Raw genomic sequence first — 17,512 nt, 5'->3', positions numbered from 1 at the left:
TAGAAACTAATGGCAATAGGAAATGTTTGACAGGTGGTATAAGAGTCAAGTTTAAGTCTTTTTTTATTATCAATTTTGCCACATGTGCAGCACATACAGAACATTTAAATTGTGTAACTTATACAGATAACGAAAAGCTGTCTGTAGACCAAACTAAATTCTTCTTTTTTGTTCCCCAGAAAAACCAGTGTATGTTTAATCTGGAATGACATGAGGGTTATTGATGTCATTTCTGGGTGATATTTTCCTTTAACGCTTTCTTATTCTCAGCGTCTTATTTTTTCATCCATTTGCGCACAGGTAAGATGATCAGAGGGTTTGAGTTTTTACCGTTATCATTATTACATGGGCTGAAGAATGGATAGAGAGTTTCAGTAAAGGATTGATCAGTATAAGAGTAGATATGAGAGCTGGAGTCCACATCATAAAAGGAGACCAAACCCTCCTCATAATCCACAAACACACCAATCTTCTGTGGTTTCACTTTCAGAGATAGAGAGACAGCGGGACCAGCATTAGCTGTATAATCTTTTCCATTTCTCAGCCACACAGTCCAGAATCCTTGCTTAGGACTCAGTTTGATCGTTCCCTTTCTGTTAACAGATTCTCTGGCCACTCCTAAATCCCAGGCAGTCTTTTCTTTCACCTGTACCTCAAAATAAAATCTTCCTGATGAAAATCCCTCCTTTCCCAAAACATTTGAAACTGTATCAAATCTCTCTGGGTTATCTGGTAGGTCTTGCTCAATGCCTCCATGTCTCATTTGTTTTCCATCATCAGACAGGATGAGTTTAGGAGAAGCTGTGTCAGGATCCAGAGTCACATCCACTGAGAGATCACACAATATAAATAAATCATAACTTCAGAATGTAAAGATAGTGATGTGTATAAGATTTATTACAGTGTATTATTTACAGGAGGTGATTTGTTAGTATATAAATCTTATGTGTGTTTAGGAGTATATGAAAGAACATGTTCACATCACATACTGTACCTGCAAACTGCTGCATCCTCATCAACACTGTAAACACAAATGACAATAAGAGATTATTTCTAAAAAAATATTATGGGTTAAATGTAATTTAACTTGTCTAAAAACAAACATCTATACTGTATATATTAATTAAAACTAAGAGGCCATTTGCTCATGGCATTTGAACTCCTTTAACATTATTATTAATCAGCTTATTGGTTGTTCATTTTTATGCCAATTATTATAAGACATATTAAAAGGTTTTCATGGGAAATTAGCACTTATTATTATGTTTCTGTGATAAATGTTATGCTTTGAAAATTCTGTCATCATTTACTCATCCTCATGTTGTTCTAAATCTGAATGAATTTCTTTTTTCTGATGAACACAAAAAAAGATATTTTGATAAATGATGGTAAACACCCCGCAGATAGTGACTATTGACTTCCATAGTAGGAATAAAAAAAAAAATGATGGAATTTTATGGGTACCACCATCATTTATCAAAATATTTTCTTTATCATTTATCACAATACTTCCAAAATAATTTTTTCTACTATGGAAGTCTATGGTCACTTACTGCTGTGTGTCCACCATCATATCTCAAAACATCTTCCCTTGTGTTCATCACAAAAAAGAAATTCATACAGGTCCAGAACAACATGAGGATGAGCAAATGATGACAGAATTTTCATTTTAAAGGGAACTATCCCTTTAAGAAAGCTAGATATGTGAATCAACTTTCAGACAGAAAATATAACAAACTAAAGCATAACATTTATCACAGAAACATAATAATAAGTGCTAATTTCCCATGAAAACCTTTTAATATGTCTTATAATAATTGGCATAAAAATGAACAACCAACAAGCTGATCTACAACAACGTTAAAGGAGTTCAAATACCATACCATGTGTACACTGTAAAAAAATTGCTGTAAGTTTTCAGCTGGTTGCCAGTAACTTACTATAGAAGATAAAGTCTAAAAAAGTTTCATGTTCATTTAACTTTGAACAAAATGTTGCCAGTAAATAACATAAATGTAAAATCTACGGTAAGTTACTGGCAGCTAATTGCCAGTAAAACACAGTAATACTGTAATTTCTACAGATATTTTTTACAGTGTAGAACAACATGAAGATGAGTAAATGATGACAGAATTTTCATTTTAAAGTGAATCCCTTTCCCTTTAAATCCCTATCCCTTTAAATGTATTTAACACAGACACATTAGGAGGGTGCATATTTTAAACATTTTCAAGTTGCTTATTCCACTTTTGTGCGTGTACCATTTTTACATTCGAAATTTAACCAAAGAACAAATAATTGTGTGTGGTAATCAACAGCATTTAACCAATACTGTACCTACAGCTTCAATTGGATTTAATATACACTCTAAGAAATGGCTAGCTATTATTTACTTTGACTATAAAATTTTTTTTTTTGGTGTAACAAGTTTAAACTTAAATCCTACAAGGGCCTAGATGTAGATTAAAATGTGACTACAATTAAAAAAAACCTAACCCACATACTTTATCTGTACATACTGTACTTTAAATGGTACATACTATACCTTAATAAAGGGAACTGCTCCAGTGAAAGCTAGGGACCATTTTCTACAGATGCATACATTGTTAAAGAAAACTGGCTGATGTTAATTCATAACTTACCAGTACGCACGAGTTTGTGATCTAGAGTCTCTTTAAGTTGAGTGAGAGCTGTCACAGTGTACACACTGGCACTATCAAGACTGATCTCAGAGCAGTTCTTCATGTTCACTGGCTTACATACAGATGGATAAATCTACAACAGAAGAGAGGAGGAATGAATCTATCAGAAGATTAGATGTTTAATGATGTAGGGAGAGCGTGGCACAAACTAACGCTTTTTGGCTTTGGTTCTATCATTCAAAAAATATTTAAGTTAGATGAATTTTTTTACTCAACACACACATCTCTACTACAAATGAACACTTAAAGTTTGTTTGTGGGATCTACTGTTGTCATATAATTACACTAAAAGTTACAGGAGTGCAAACGTTACCCCATAGTTGAGGTTCATTATATCAAACAGAGGGTTTGTTGTAACACCTGCTAGAAAATTGAGTTTAAACACAAATTATTCAATCAAATTCTGTCTATATACTAAAGGTGGATATTGTGCCTACAATAGATAGATATCCACACATTCATTCATCCATCCATCATCCTTCATCTAACCATCTTATGTTATACAGCAATGTGTTATACAGCAATGATTTCCCCTGATATTGTACTAGTTATCATTTTGATGAATAGTATTTACGTTGTTTTCATTTTATTATCATTGTATACCTGAGACTTCATTGTAACACTGTGTGACAACTAACCCCGCTGTGTAAAATGTTTTCAATCCCAGTATCAGTTACTACAGCCTGATCTCACACACAAAACGTACATATTTACACGTAAACTAAAACAGTCATATACGTATGTGCTTTTACGTATTTATAGTGCCTTTACGTATTATCTGGACGTAATTGCAGGATCGATACGTATCTAAATGTACGTAAAATATCCTAAAATACGTACAGATTAAACGTGTTCTGACCAGTCAGTTATCCAGTAACATTTGCTTATGGAGCCGCTTTTTATGAAGCGCTTTTAATGCGCATTAGATTTAATACTCACATTAAAACACTTTGGCACGTTAATGCTTACTTGCTACACATCATTATACACTATACTATGTAATTCCTTTTTTATTTAAAATAATGATCGGACGAAACTAGAGCAGACCGCATTCCCGACCGGACTCATTTCAGGGTTACAACAGATTCAGAATTTCTGCGACGGTGTTGACATCTCTTCTCCAGGTGAGGAAATTTATTTACATTTTTAATTTATATGTCTGCTCTATTTTATGAAATCTATTCTTAGCCAGTTGTTGGTTTTTGTCAGATAATAACTTGACTGGTAAGTTAATCGAAAAAGTGCATCGACTGAAGTGATACTAGGTTTCAACAGGCGATCATTACATCAATGATTAGTGTTTAATATGATCAATCTAATATAAATTCATACTTATTTGACTTATTTGTTGTGTCTCTGTATTCTCAGATCAAACTAAGATAATGGCGCATAACGAAAGTGAATTAACAGAAATTCTCAGAAAAGGGCGCGCTGTTGCTGCAACCCTTGGAAAGATATGCGACCGCACACAGTTGGGTGCCGTCGTTAAAAAAGGCCAAACTGCAAAACTGGACATGGACCTGGATCACAATGTCAAACAAGGGCAAACTATAATTCAGAACCTTAACAGTGAAAGTTCTGTAAATGATCTAAATCGTGCTCTAACTGAATCCGTAGAACTGTTTGGACGGCCAAACCAAAATGGCCCAAAGGTCAGTATTTTTCTTGAATATCCAAACTTTTAAGCAGTCATTATTTTACTGAAACATTTAAGAAAAGTATGTGAGATTGGTGGAACAAATATAATTTATTCATACATTTTCTATTATATTATTTTTAAGATTGCGGCAGTTGTAATGATATTAATCCTGATGTGCAAAATAAAGTGTCACGTTTTTGCAACAGAATGTTGAGTCTTAATGATACAAGCATATAGACTGTTTCAGCAGCAACAACATAAACAAATGGCTTTTTTTGGACTGAACGCATCTTCTGGTAAACTTCCACATAGAATCAATAACAAAAGTCCTTTTACAGTATTTTATTTCTGAAAACAAGGGAAATAAATGACAAGTAAATAACTTTTGTTTTTATATTCTATCTAAGGCATATGAACTATTAAACTGAGCTATTGTTACTGTGTAAAATTAATGTATACAATGTTAGCTACAGGTCCTTGAATTCTTGCCTGGCTGCCAAACCTCTTGGCACAGCTGTGATCCATGCTCACCGTCTCCCCCTCATCTTTAGTAAAAAAAAATATTTTCTACAAGGTATTTGTTTTAGAGATCAGTTTAGCCACTTGCCAGACCCATAAATAAATACAGACCGTAAGTTCACTTTGATTCAGATGTGTAACCACGGGTAACTTCCTGTGTTTGCTTATCATACTGGCCACAAAAGCCACTTGTTTATGTTGTTGCTGCTGCTGAAACCCTTTATAATGTACTGTTCAAAATTCATAGGCAAAGAAAAAAAGGATCCAGTCCAGCTTCAAAGTCAAATGTCCACAAAAAGCAAAGCCTTCTACTACACATGGTAAGGTATTGTTGATCTAAAGAAAAGTCATTTGTGTTGTAAAGCATTCATTTTGAAATAATAAAGATGTTTTTAATAACTGCTACATGCATAATCCGATCCAGGAGTCAAATCAAGGCCATATCCAAAGCCAGCAGAATGTAATCTAGACCAGGCTCCAGACCAGGCTCCAGATCATGGTTAGTTATAACTTATTAGATTGTTACTTTTTAAAAAATGTGTTGTTTTTAGTAAATTCATGATTATTTCCTGTAAATTCTTGCATATGATTTAAACCATAAATATGCTACAATAAGAGGCAAAAGCTCCATATGATATGAGTTATGATACTGCTATAAAATAGTGCCCACAAATGCTTTTCTTAAACTTCACAATTATTTTTTTAACTTAGAATAATTGTGCTTGACATTGTAATAAAAAGCAATTAATTCTAGTAAGGTAAATTAAAGAACCACACTGCATCATTAGACAAGGAACTGTTTTGCATAATTTTTTTTCTGGGGTGTGACAGATTCTCTTGTAGGTGAGTTGCAAGAGCTTCTGTCAGCTGCTAGTTCTAACCTCCACTTTGAGGGAACTCCACATTCAACATCTCTGCATTGGGGTGCAAGGACAGCAGCTTCTTCTGAGAGATGGAGGGAGGCTAGACCATCTTTAATCAGCAACAGGCTTGCAACAGAGCATATTAAGGAACAGCTGTGTTTGGAGTGCAAGAAGAATGTGGCAGTTGTCAAGTGCAAAGACTGTTTGCCTAAGCAGTATACCTGCATTGACTGTGACACTGCAATACATCGTACACAAGTGTTCCACAACAGAACCACCATGATTTTCGGGTTCCACAAGGCTGTACCTCCCACCATTGTGGTGAAGCAGGACTCTGATGGGCAATACTTTCATCATCATGAAGGTACAGTTTCCTTTAATAATAATAGTTATATTTATAGTAGACATAATAATGTCTTGGGATAGTCACTTAACTACAAGTTATTGTCAGACCCCCATTTTAACTTAAGTTTGTTTATATTGAACTTGTGAATTATAAATTGACACTTTATTTTTATTTATTTATTTTTCTTCATTGTAGATCGTCTATTACCAATAGCACTACCGAATTCCATCTGCAGTTGTGGAGAAGAAAAGTACAGTGTTGGAATAGGGAGGTCTATTACTGTAATCAACATGAAGGGTGAGTGTTCAGCACATAATGAATGGCTATGGTGCAATTCACCAGTTAATTGTTTTACTTTATTAAGCTTCTCCATGTGTACAGCGGTATTTTGTGTATTTGTGTTGTCCAACATTTTTATTTGCTTCACAAGCACATTTCTGAGGCTATAGTATCTATAATACCAGCACTTGTTTTGTTTGTTTAGAATATCTTTGTCGATAGAAGGCAAAACAGGATATGTTGTTGGCAAAATGAGAATATGTGCTTTATGTATTTAAATGTGTCTATAAACTCTCTGGTTTCAATTCTGTGTAAAGTTGCAATGCTGCATATAAAAAGCTAACCCCTGCCTGTTTAACCTTGCTCATTGTGATTACTCTGGACAAGTTATAATAATATGACACAAACACATCTGCAGTTGAAGGTTGAAGGTTTGACTGTGTCATGCAGTTGTGTACATTTTGGGAAATTATTTGTAGTCTGTCATTATACTTTGTTATTGCATTTAATTTACTAACAAGTATTTTGTAGGTCGCTATGAACTGTCATTGCCCCATCTTCGCTGTGAGCAATGCAGAGAAACATGGATACCAGGTGTGCTAGAAATGCAGAAGAGTGGCTACTGGCCTGCAACTGTAAACTTCTGTACCATTTATGATGAGGAAGTCTTCATGTCCTTCGAAGACTTGAAAATGGCTGCTCCAGGATTGTCCCGTTTAGCATTCATAAGAATGCTTGACATGAAGACAGTGCACTATGGCAGAGTGAGTACTTTTCTCATATACTGATCAGCCATATAAAAGAACCTGCCTATTATTTTGTAGCTCTAGCTCACACTAGTAATGTTTTTTGTTGGGTATGTTTGTAAAAAGTATCTAAATCTCCCAATATTACTTAGGCCTAGTTGTGTCTTCATCTAAACCCTGTCTGGGAAACTGTCCCTATATCAATTACCCAGAATGGTGACCAAAAATAATTCTGCCAAGCTGTTCTGTGAGGAAAAATACCTTAATGACAGAATAACAGACTTTGTGAATTTGAACCAGTCTGACAGCGCATTCACACGGGGCGTCAGCGTTAACGCTTCCCATTCACTTTTAATGGGTGACGTCATGCGTTGCCGAACTGAATTGTGGATCCGTCGGCGCCGCGTCAGTGCTGTTGCTCGCGGCAGAAGTTGAACATTTCTCAACTTTTCAAGCGGCAACGCATGCGTCAGCCAATCAAATCGCCTTATGCAAATAACCTAGGCAGAGCCAGCCAATTACGTTTATGGAAGAACGGAGCATGTGTAGCGGCCACTGTGATTGGCTGTTGGCCACGCTTCAGACAAGCCTTCCGTTAAGCGTTAACGCTGACGCCTCGTGTGAATGCGCCGTGACAGCTATCATAACCGTTTTGTAAAATTGGAAACAGAACAGCTTTGTTGAATGGGCGTTGTGCTATTTTGGTTGAACAACAAGGTCCATGATAATATTATTATGACTGTTTTAATGTTTTGGTTAAAGGGATATTTCTACCAAATATCAAAATGACCCCATAATTTACTCGCTTTCAAGCAATCCCAGATGCATATGTCCATCTTCTTTCAGACGAGCACATTTGGAGTTATTTCAATAAGTTTCCTTGCTCTTCCAAGCTTATAATGGTAGAAAATGGGTATCAGGGAACAAATTGTGACTTTAAACCCTAAAAAAGAGAAGTAATTCACACGGCTCCACACTCCAGGGGCTTAATAAGTTTGAATTTAAGCTTGAAAAAGCAAGGACATTTACTAAATCACTCACCCTTATCTTCCTTAATCTTAATCCTTATGCTTTATGGGTATCTGCATCAAGCACTTTATGGACTTTATGTGTAATATATGTTCATGTCTGTGTATTTCATGTTATTGGAAGGGGGAATATATGTGTGGGATGTGTTTTACTGTTAGTGTATTGTTGCATTGTTGTTAATGTGAGCATACCAAGACAAATTCCTCTCAACTGTATTGTTGAAATGGCTAAATAAATCTTTGAATCTTGAATATTTGAATCTAAAGTATCTCCAAATGAAAAGTCTGAAAATGATGGACATATGTATCTCGGATTGCTTGAGGGTGAGTAAATCATTGGGTCATTTTGATATCTGGCTGAAATATCACTTTAATTTATGGAGAATTGTAGATGTGGATCAGAGTCGACTTGGACTTACCATAAACAAGCATAAAACTAAAGTAACATTTCTCTGTTTTTTTAACCAGATCGGCACTTTATGTGGTGATGCGTTTTTGAAGAGTTATTTCGAGTGGTCCATCTGCCGTTATGAGGTTGACAAGATCTGTGGTGAACAACATTTCATGTGCCCTGCTTGTACCCCACTAATGCTGGCAGTTGCTGTGGATGGCAACAGAAAACTTCATCGTTTCAAAAAGGCTGGGAAGTAAGTGTTTTTGTTGTTGTTGTTGTTGTCATTATTGGCTGACTTATTTTTTTGTTTGTTTGTGAAGCCCTTTCTGGGAAAGCAGAAATGTTTTATACATTGAGTCTTCTGTCTTTTAATTTTTAAAATTTTTAGTTATTTGTATTACCTTGAAATTGTTTATAAAGCTTTTGTTTTTATTGTCATTTAGAAATTGTATCTGAAATCCAACCCTCTCTTTTTTTATTAGTTCAGAGGACTCGGGCTACTTCGAAGGGTTGTTTCTTTGCAAGGATGAGGATGTATCCTCTTTTGTTCAATATATCCGCAAAAAAGTGCAACATGTAAGTTTCCTAGACTGCTTATCAGATTGCTTGAAAGTAGATATTATGATTTATGATTTGTTTGTGAAAAGTTCACAGTTTATTTTAAATACACAATCATGTGTACAATGAGAGAAATATAAAACACATAGGCCTAATTTATAAGCTATTCCAAATGCCTTTTTCATTCTTTATTATTTGTATTACATGTAGGTGGGAGGCAAAGGTGTTTGTGGAGCTGCGGAGTTTGCAGCTGCGAAAGAGTTTTCCAGAAAGACCAGCAGTAAATTGGATGAGGAGGGAGTTGAAGTTGCTGTCTGTAGGCATGGTGTTCTTTTGAGGGCACTCAATATGTTCAGAGGAGAAATCTATGCATATCCTTTGTACTTCCAGAAAGAACTCTGCACAGAAAATGCAACTTTCTTTTGTGCTGACATTATGTGCAAATACTGGCCATACTTGATAAAAGTTTGCCAGGCCTGCCCAGAACTGAGACATCTTCTAAATATGAAACCATTCCTTTCAGTTATGCATGCAAAAGTACATGGCATAAAATGTGAGGTATGTGTTCATATTTGGCTATTTTCTATTGTATATTCAGATAAAGCCTGCATAAATTAAACTTTTCCTTACTTTGTAGATCAAATGGAGTGGTAGCTTTCAAACGGGTGCTGCATATACCATGGGGGAAGAAGTAGAACAAACAAATAGCTTTTTATCAAGAATTGGTATAAGCACAAAGTTCATGTCTAAAGCAGGTTAGTATGTTTATGTAATTTTGGCCTCAACATTTCTAAATTTAAATCAGTTAGAAAAGTTATTAGGTAACACTTCCCAAAAGTAAGGTGAGAATTTTTTTGTGTGTGTGTGTGTGTGTGTGTGTGTGTGTGTGTGTGTGTTCTGTTCATTTGTTTTGACAGGTCGCACAGATTTGCTCACATTGCAGTGTATGGGGTGGAACAAAATGAAGACTCAAAATATGTGCCAAACTATTTGCACACGATACCAAAAGGCAATCTTTATTTAGATTAATCTTTCTTATTTCTGTTAAATGTTAAAGCATCAGGCTTTTAAAAGTGTTTGAATTACTAAAGTGTTTTAATTAGTTTATTTTCAGGCATTTCTTACAAAATGTCATCTCATCTTCACCCTCTCTATCTATCTGTCTATCTATCTATCTATCTATCTCTCTCTCTCTCTCTCCCTCCTCTCTCATTATCGCTCGCTCATACAAACTCGCTCGCTCGCTCACACCAACTCGCTCGCTCGCTCGCTCGCTCACTCACACACACTCGCTCGCTCGCTCGCTCGCTCACTAACAGAAACTCGCTCACTCACACAATCTCACTCGCAAAAACTCGCTCGCTCACTCACACAAACTCGCTCACACTCGCTCGCTCACTCACACAAACTCACTCGCTCACACAAACTCACTCACTCGCTCACTCACACAAACTCACTCACACAAACTCGCTCGCTCGCTCACTCACACAAACTCACTCGCTCGCTCACTCACACAAACTCACTCGCACAAACTCGCTCGCTCACTCGCACAAACTCGCTTGCTCACTCACACAAACTCGCTCGCTTGCTCACTCACACAAACTCGCTCGCTCACTCACACAAACTCACTCGCACAAACTCGCTTGCTCACTCTCACAAACTCGCTCACACGCTCACTCACACAAACTCACTTGCACAAACTCACTCGCTCACTCACACAAACTCACTTGCACAAACTCACTCGCTCACTCACACAAACTCACTTGCACAAACTCACTCGCTCACTCACACAAACTCACTCGCTCGCTCACTCACACAAACTCACTCGCTCGCTCACTCACACAAACTCACTCGCTCGCTCACTCACACAAACTCACTCGCTCGCTCACTCACACAAACTCACTCGCTCGCTCACTCACACAAACTCACTCGCACAAACTCGCTCACACGCTCACTCAGACAAACTCACTTGCACAAACTCACTCGCTCACTCACACAAACTCACTTGCACAAACTCACTCGCTCACTCACACAAACTCACTTGCACAAACTCACTCGCTCACTCACACAAACTCACTCGCTCGCTCACTCACACAAACTCACTCGCTCGCTCACTCACACAAACTCACTCGCTCGCTCACTCACACAAACTCACTCGCTCGCTCACTCACACAAACTCACTCGCTCGCTCACTCACACAAACTCACTCGCTCGCTCACTCACACAAACTCACTCGCACAAACTCGCTCGCTCACACAAACTCACTCACTCGCTCACTCACACAAACTCACTCACACAAACTCGCTCGCTCGCTCACTCACACAAACTCACTCGCTCGCTCACTCACACAAACTCACTCGCACAAACTCGCTCGCTCACTCGCACAAACTCGCTCGCTCACTCACACAAACTCGCTCGCTTGCTCACTCACACAAACTCGCTCGCTCACTCACTCACTCACACAAACTCACTCGCACAAACTCGCTGGCTCACTCACACAAACTCGCTCACACGCTCACTCACACAAACTCACTTGCACAAACTCACTCGCTCACTCACACAAACTCGCTCGCTCGCTCACTCACACAAACTCGCTCGCTCGCTCACTCACACAAACTCACTTGCACAAACTCACTCGCTCACTCACACAAACTCACTTGCACAAACTCACTCGCTCACTCACACAAACTCACTTGCACAAACTCACTCGCTCACTCACACAAACTCACTCGCTCGCTCACTCACACAAACTCACTCGCTCGCTCACTCACACAAACTCACTCGCTCGCTCACTCACACAAACTCACTCGCTCGCTCACTCACACAAACTCACTCGCTCGCTCACTCACACAAACTCACTCGCTCGCTCACTCACACAAACTCACTCGCACAAACTCGCTCGCTCACACAAACTCACTCGCACAAACTCGCTCGCTCACACAAACTCACTCACTCGCTCACTCACACAAACTCACTCACACAAACTCGCTCGCTCGCTCACTCACACAAACTCACTCGCTCGCTCACTCACACAAACTCACTCGCACAAACTCGCTCGCTCACTCGCACAAACTCGCTCGCTCACTCACACAAACTCGCTCGCTTGCTCACTCACACAAACTCGCTCGCTCACTCACTCACTCACTCACACAAACTCACTCGCACAAACTTGCTTGCTCACTCTCACAAACTCGCTCACACGCTCACTCACACAAACTCACTTGCACAAACTCACTCGCTCACTCACACAAACTCACTCGCTCGCTCACTCACACAAACTCACTCGCTCGCTCACTCACACAAACTCACTCGCTCGCTCACTCACACAAACTCACTCGCTCGCTCACTCACACAAACTCACTCGCACAAACTCGCTCGCTCACTTGCACAAACTCGCTCGCTCACTCACACAAACTCGCTTGCTTGCTCACTCACACAAACTCGCTCGCTCACTCACTCACTCACACAAACTCACTCGCACAAACTCGCTTGCTCACTCTCACAAACTCGCTCACACGCTCACTCACACAAACTCACTTGCACAAACTCACTCGCTCACTCACACAAACTCACTCGCTCGCTCACTCACACAAACTCACTCGCTCGCTCACTCACACAAACTCACTCGCTCGCTCACTCACACAAACTCACTCGCACAAACTCGCTCGCTCACTTGCACAAACTCGCTCGCTCACTCACACAAACTCGCTTGCTTGCTCACTCACACAAACTCGCTCGCTCACTCACTCACACAAACTCACTCGCACAAACTCGCTTGCTCACTCTCACAAACTCGCTCACTCACACAAACTCACTTGCACAAACTCACTCGCTCACTCACACAAACTCACTTGCACAAACTCACTCGCTCACTCACACAAACTCACTCGCACAAACTCACTCGCTCACTCACACAAACTCGCTCGCTCGCTCACACAAACTCGCTTGCTCGCTCGCTCACTCTCACAAACTGGCTCGCTTGCTCACTCACACAAACTCGCTCACACCCGCTCGCTCACGCTCACACAAACTCACTCGCTCGCTCGCTTACTCACTCACACAAACTCGCTCGCTCGCTCACACAAACTCGCTAGCTCGCTCGCTCACTCACACAAACTCCCTCGCACAAACTCGCTCGTTCACACAAACACACTCACTCGCTCACTCCCACAAACTCACTCACACACACTCGCTCGCTCGCTCACTCACACAACCTCACTCGCTCGCTCACTCACACAAACTCACTCGCACAAACTCGCTCGCTCACTCGCACAAACTCGCTCGCTTGCTCACTCACACAAACTCGCTCGCTCACTCACTCACACAAACTCACTCGCACAAACTCGCTTGCTCACTCTCACAAACTCGCTCACATGCTCACTCACACAAACTCGCTCACACAAACTCGCTCGCTCACTCACTCACACAAACTCACTCGCACAAACTCGCTTGCTCACTCTCACAAACTCGCTCACATGCTCACTCACACAAACTCGCTCACACAAACTCGCTCGCTCACTCGCACAAACTCGCTCGCTCACTCACACAAACTCGCTCGCTTGCTCACTCACACAAACTCGCTCGCTCACTCACTCACACAAACTCACTCGCACAAACTCGCTTGCTCACTCTCACAAACTCGCTCACATGCTCACTCACACAAACTCGCTCACACAAACTCGCTTGCTCACTCACACAAACTCGCTCGCTCGCTCACAAACTCGCTCGCTCACTCGCTAGCACAAACTCGCTCGCTCACTCGCTAACACAAACTCGCTCGCTCACTCGCTAGCACAAACTCGCTAGCTCACTCGCTAGCACAAACTCGCTCGCTAGCACAAACTTGCTCGCTAGCACAAACTCGCTCGCTCACTCGCTAGCACAAACTCGCTCGCTCACTCGCTAGCACAAACTCGCTCGCTCACTCGCTAGCCTCGCTAGCACAAATTCGCTCACACAAACTAATCACATACTTTTGCCATTGTAACTAACCATATCACTGGTTTATTGGTTGTATGTTTTAGACTCAGCAGAATCTAAAGAAAGAGACCGAAAGCCTACAAGACATGAAAAATGAACTGGCTGTAGATGATGGTGTACTCCATCAGTGGGTCACAGATGTTCAGGAGTGGGCTCACACTAGTAAGTAAAAGCTATAACATGTCTTTTCATTTACATTTGCAAAACAAGTGTGCTACAACTTGAAAATGCTATTTTTTTCCATTGATTGCAATTTTTGACACTTTTTACAGCAACTGTAGGAGACAGTGATGCTGCAATTCAGACAAAAAGGAACACAATAGAAGAATTATCTTTGTGCATTAAACAACGGCAGCATCGTCTTTATAGACACACTGGTATGTTAAATATTTAGTAAAGAACTACTTGTTTGTTGTCTTCTGCATTATTACTGCTGCTGCTGTTACTAAAAAAATTCCAATTTTAATTCATTATGTTTCAGCCACAAACAAGGGACGGAATAAAATAAGGAGAAAACTTAATGAGGAGAAAAAGAAGCTGGCTTTTGCCATTGAACAGCACAATGCCCTTGTTGACCCCGCCCTTAAGGTAGCGTCCGCTGAAGAAGTCCTTCAAAATGACTTCGTTTTCCCCTGGCAACTAACAGAGCAAGGTCAGTTATGCATAACATGGATATTTACATTGAAATTTTCAGTCACTGTCTTAATCTCATTTACGTGTCATACCTGTATTATGTAGATGATGTCAATCTCTTGACAAAGAAAAAAGTATTTGACAAGGTAATGCTGATTCAACGCCTAGAAGAAGAACAGACTGTTCTTGTTCAAGAGGCAAAGCAGCATTGGCTGAATCTAAGAAGTCAGGAACACAAACTGAACAGTTTGCTTGATACCATCATTTCAGGTGGTATGTATTTATAATCTGTTATGTATTCATCTATGTAACCATGTATTCATATTTGCCTGATGCCACATGAAATTAACCCTTATTTTCATTTGTGTTTGTTTTACAGTTAACCCCTGGAATCTTCCAGATGATGGGATTCAAGGACTTCAATGTGTCTTGAAGAGAAAATTACATCAGTTAAGAGCTCACCAGGACATTGTAAAAACAAGTTATCAGGCAATAGACACCATAAACCAACATATTACTGTTGAAGAATGTGAATATCCCAGCTGGCCAGAAGACTCAGAAGCCCTTTATTCAAGCACTGATCTGAGCTCTGATGAAGACGATACATGTCTGTTGTAGTTATTTACTAAATACGTTGCAGTTTTTTTTTCTTTTTGACTTTATCTATTACTCCTCTTTCTCCATCTGTCTTTTTTTCCCTCTGTTTGCATGTGTGCTTGCCTTATAAAATGGGAGATGAAATATTAACTGTTTAAGGGATGGATTAAAATGTTAATTTGTGTTTTTCTGATGGGATTTACTTTTACAGACATATATCCTGCGCATTTTTACAGACATGTACTATAGTGGATTGCTGGGATTGGGGGCGCAACAGAAGATTGCGCAACAGAAGATTATTTCAAAATCTAAACAATGATAAATAAAAAGTAATTATATTTACTTGTTGTTACTTGTTGTATTCTTTAAGAAAATCGCTTTAAATTGTAAATTCATATAAATAATGTAGTGGGAGACATACATTACTATATACAATGTTCATTTCTTTGTGACATTAATAAATAAATTACAAACAAGGATTTAATTTTTGATGAGCAAATACATTAATAGGTCATCTTTACAGTGCTTATAGTTTTAATAACAAAGTTTGGGATGAACACGTTCAAATAAATCTAAATCATCATGTTTCAACTGACGAGCAAGAATGGATACGCAGCCGGAGTTCGCATATGCAGGCTGCATACGTCATCAAGCCTGGTTTAATTTAACTATTGCATTCGCAATGTATTTTTTTTTTAGATCTTTCATGTAGGCTACCGTAATTAGTAGCATACTTGTTTTGGGTTTCTCCCTTCTTTTTTCTCTCTTCTCTTTCGTTCAGATGACTTGGAAGTAACGTTATTGTTACACTTTGTGTTATATTCTTGTATTTCATATATGACATTTCTGAGTACAAGCATATTTCAACATTTTACGATTAATTAAGAATAACAGTAAACTTTATAATTTGTTAATATTCTAAAATAAGACGTAAAAGCCAACAAATGCGACCTCCGGAGGGTTCAGCCTTCGGATTTGGAAACGGCCACAGTCGACCCTTCCCCGTTTCCTTGATAGTTTTCAGCATCCCTCCACCAACTGTTTCCTAACACTCGCCTGGTTAACCAGAATAATGAGGGGAGTGCTTTGGGTTCGGGCCGAATATCGACCTCGAAGTCCTCTCATAGGGGCTTGAGCGCTCAGGGTTTGGGCAAAATACAGAGCTCGGAGGCCTTTTCTTAGGGCGTGCGTGCTCCGCGTTTGGGTCAAAAATCAAGCTCGGAGCCCCTCTTCGGACAGCACGCCGAAAACACATACCATTTATCCTAAACAATGGTGTGTATAACTTAAACAAGCATGGTTAGGGGGAATCATTTTCACACATGAAATAATACAGCTGATTTCTAACCTTAGCCTCAGTGAAAGTCTTTGTAAAGCAACCCCATTAGACACAGTGCTCACCACTTGCATTGTCAAAAATCTCGGTCAAAAATTGACATGAAGGTGACATGTTAAGGACAAGTATGGTAACCAATTTGTGTCCTCTGTGTACAGCAATTAACTGGATGGATTAAATGCAAAGTAGTTACACACACACACACACACACACACACATTTTGGTGTTTCCATGTTTTGTGGGGGAATTCCATAGACATAGCCTAATGGTTTTTATACTGTACAAACTGTATATTCTACTCCCTAACTCCAACCATCACAGAAAACTTTCTGCTATAGATTTTCAAGAAACATCATTCTTTTTTATGCTTGTTTCCTCATGGGGACCTCAAAATTTCCCCTCAAGGTCAAAAAAATACTGGCATTCCTATCTTTGTAGATAGCACAGGTACATCACTAAGATGTCCGGTAAAGATCTGGAGATCTGGAATACATCTGGTGTGTAAACACATCTTATAAAGGTCTTAGAAAGAGCTGCTTTACATACATTCTAAATCAAAAATGACTTGCAGACGTGTTCAATATGTCATATTTCGAGATGTATGTGTGCTATCAGAGTAGGGACAATCGGTCCCCACAACGTGATAAATACCAGGTACACACACACAGACACACATTCTGGTTTCCATGTTTTGTGGGGATATTCCATAGATGTAATGCATTTTATACCATACAAACTGTATATTCTATTCCCCTTACCTACCCCATTCCCTAACCCATATCACAGAAACACTTCTCCTACTTCACATTTTCAAGAAACATTATTTTGTTTGATTTATAAGCTTGTTTCCTCATGGGGACATTAAAATGTCCTCACAAGGTCACAAAAATAC

The 17,512-nt window shown here is 39.3% G+C and overlaps 2 protein-coding genes across 4 annotated transcripts in view; one reads left to right on the top strand and one right to left on the bottom strand.

Moving 5' to 3' along the window:
* Positions 1-134: 134 nt before the first annotated feature.
* btr32 (bloodthirsty-related gene family, member 32) overlaps positions 135-17,512 on the bottom strand; it is a 31,452-nt gene continuing 14,074 nt past the window's right edge. The window contains exons 4-6 of the mRNA XM_073875622.1: positions 2,643-2,775; positions 995-1,021; positions 135-828 (exon numbers count right to left, since the gene is read on the bottom strand). Of these exons, the coding sequence (XP_073731723.1) occupies positions 275-828; positions 995-1,021; positions 2,643-2,775 (714 nt within the window). The 3' untranslated portion in view covers positions 135-274. The remainder of the gene's footprint in view (positions 829-994; positions 1,022-2,642; positions 2,776-17,512) is intronic.
* Positions 3,375-15,626, top strand: LOC141369348 (uncharacterized). Of its 3 annotated transcripts, none has more exons than XM_073875616.1 (17): positions 3,375-3,826; positions 4,071-4,354; positions 5,108-5,180; positions 5,285-5,359; positions 5,692-6,087; positions 6,265-6,366; positions 6,880-7,112; positions 8,591-8,769; positions 8,999-9,092; positions 9,285-9,632; positions 9,712-9,829; positions 9,992-10,083; positions 14,099-14,216; positions 14,327-14,431; positions 14,536-14,706; positions 14,793-14,957; positions 15,067-15,626. In XM_073875616.1, exons 2-17 carry the CDS (start codon positions 4,085-4,087, stop codon positions 15,303-15,305), a joined length of 2,778 nt encoding a protein of 925 aa, XP_073731717.1. In that variant the 5' UTR covers positions 3,375-3,826; positions 4,071-4,084; the 3' UTR covers positions 15,306-15,626. The 3 variants fall into 3 exon arrangements, with proteins under 3 accessions (XP_073731717.1, XP_073731715.1, XP_073731716.1); XM_073875614.1 differs by having other exon boundaries at positions 14,793-14,960; XM_073875615.1 differs by lacking the exon at positions 3,375-3,826 and having other exon boundaries at positions 3,843-4,354; positions 14,793-14,960.

The sequence above is a fragment of the Misgurnus anguillicaudatus genome, chromosome 13 (assembly GCF_027580225.2).
Source record: "Misgurnus anguillicaudatus chromosome 13, ASM2758022v2, whole genome shotgun sequence".
In the NCBI taxonomy this organism is placed as follows: domain Eukaryota; kingdom Metazoa; phylum Chordata; class Actinopteri; order Cypriniformes; family Cobitidae; genus Misgurnus; species Misgurnus anguillicaudatus.
Note: the sequence above shows the minus strand (reverse complement) of the source record. Positions and strands in the feature narration are given on the sequence as shown.

Excerpts from the sequence above, each read along its gene's own strand:
- LOC141369348 (XM_073875614.1), top strand. The coding sequence starts at position 4,085 with ATGGCGCATAACGAAAGTGAATTAACAGAAATTCTCAGAAAAGGGCGC. Across the intron at positions 4,355-5,107 it reads CAAACCAAAATGGCCCAAAG|GCAAAGAAAAAAAGGATCCA; the intron begins GTCAGTATTTTT and ends CAAAATTCATAG. Across the intron at positions 14,217-14,326 it reads TCAGGAGTGGGCTCACACTA|CAACTGTAGGAGACAGTGAT; the intron begins GTAAGTAAAAGC and ends CACTTTTTACAG.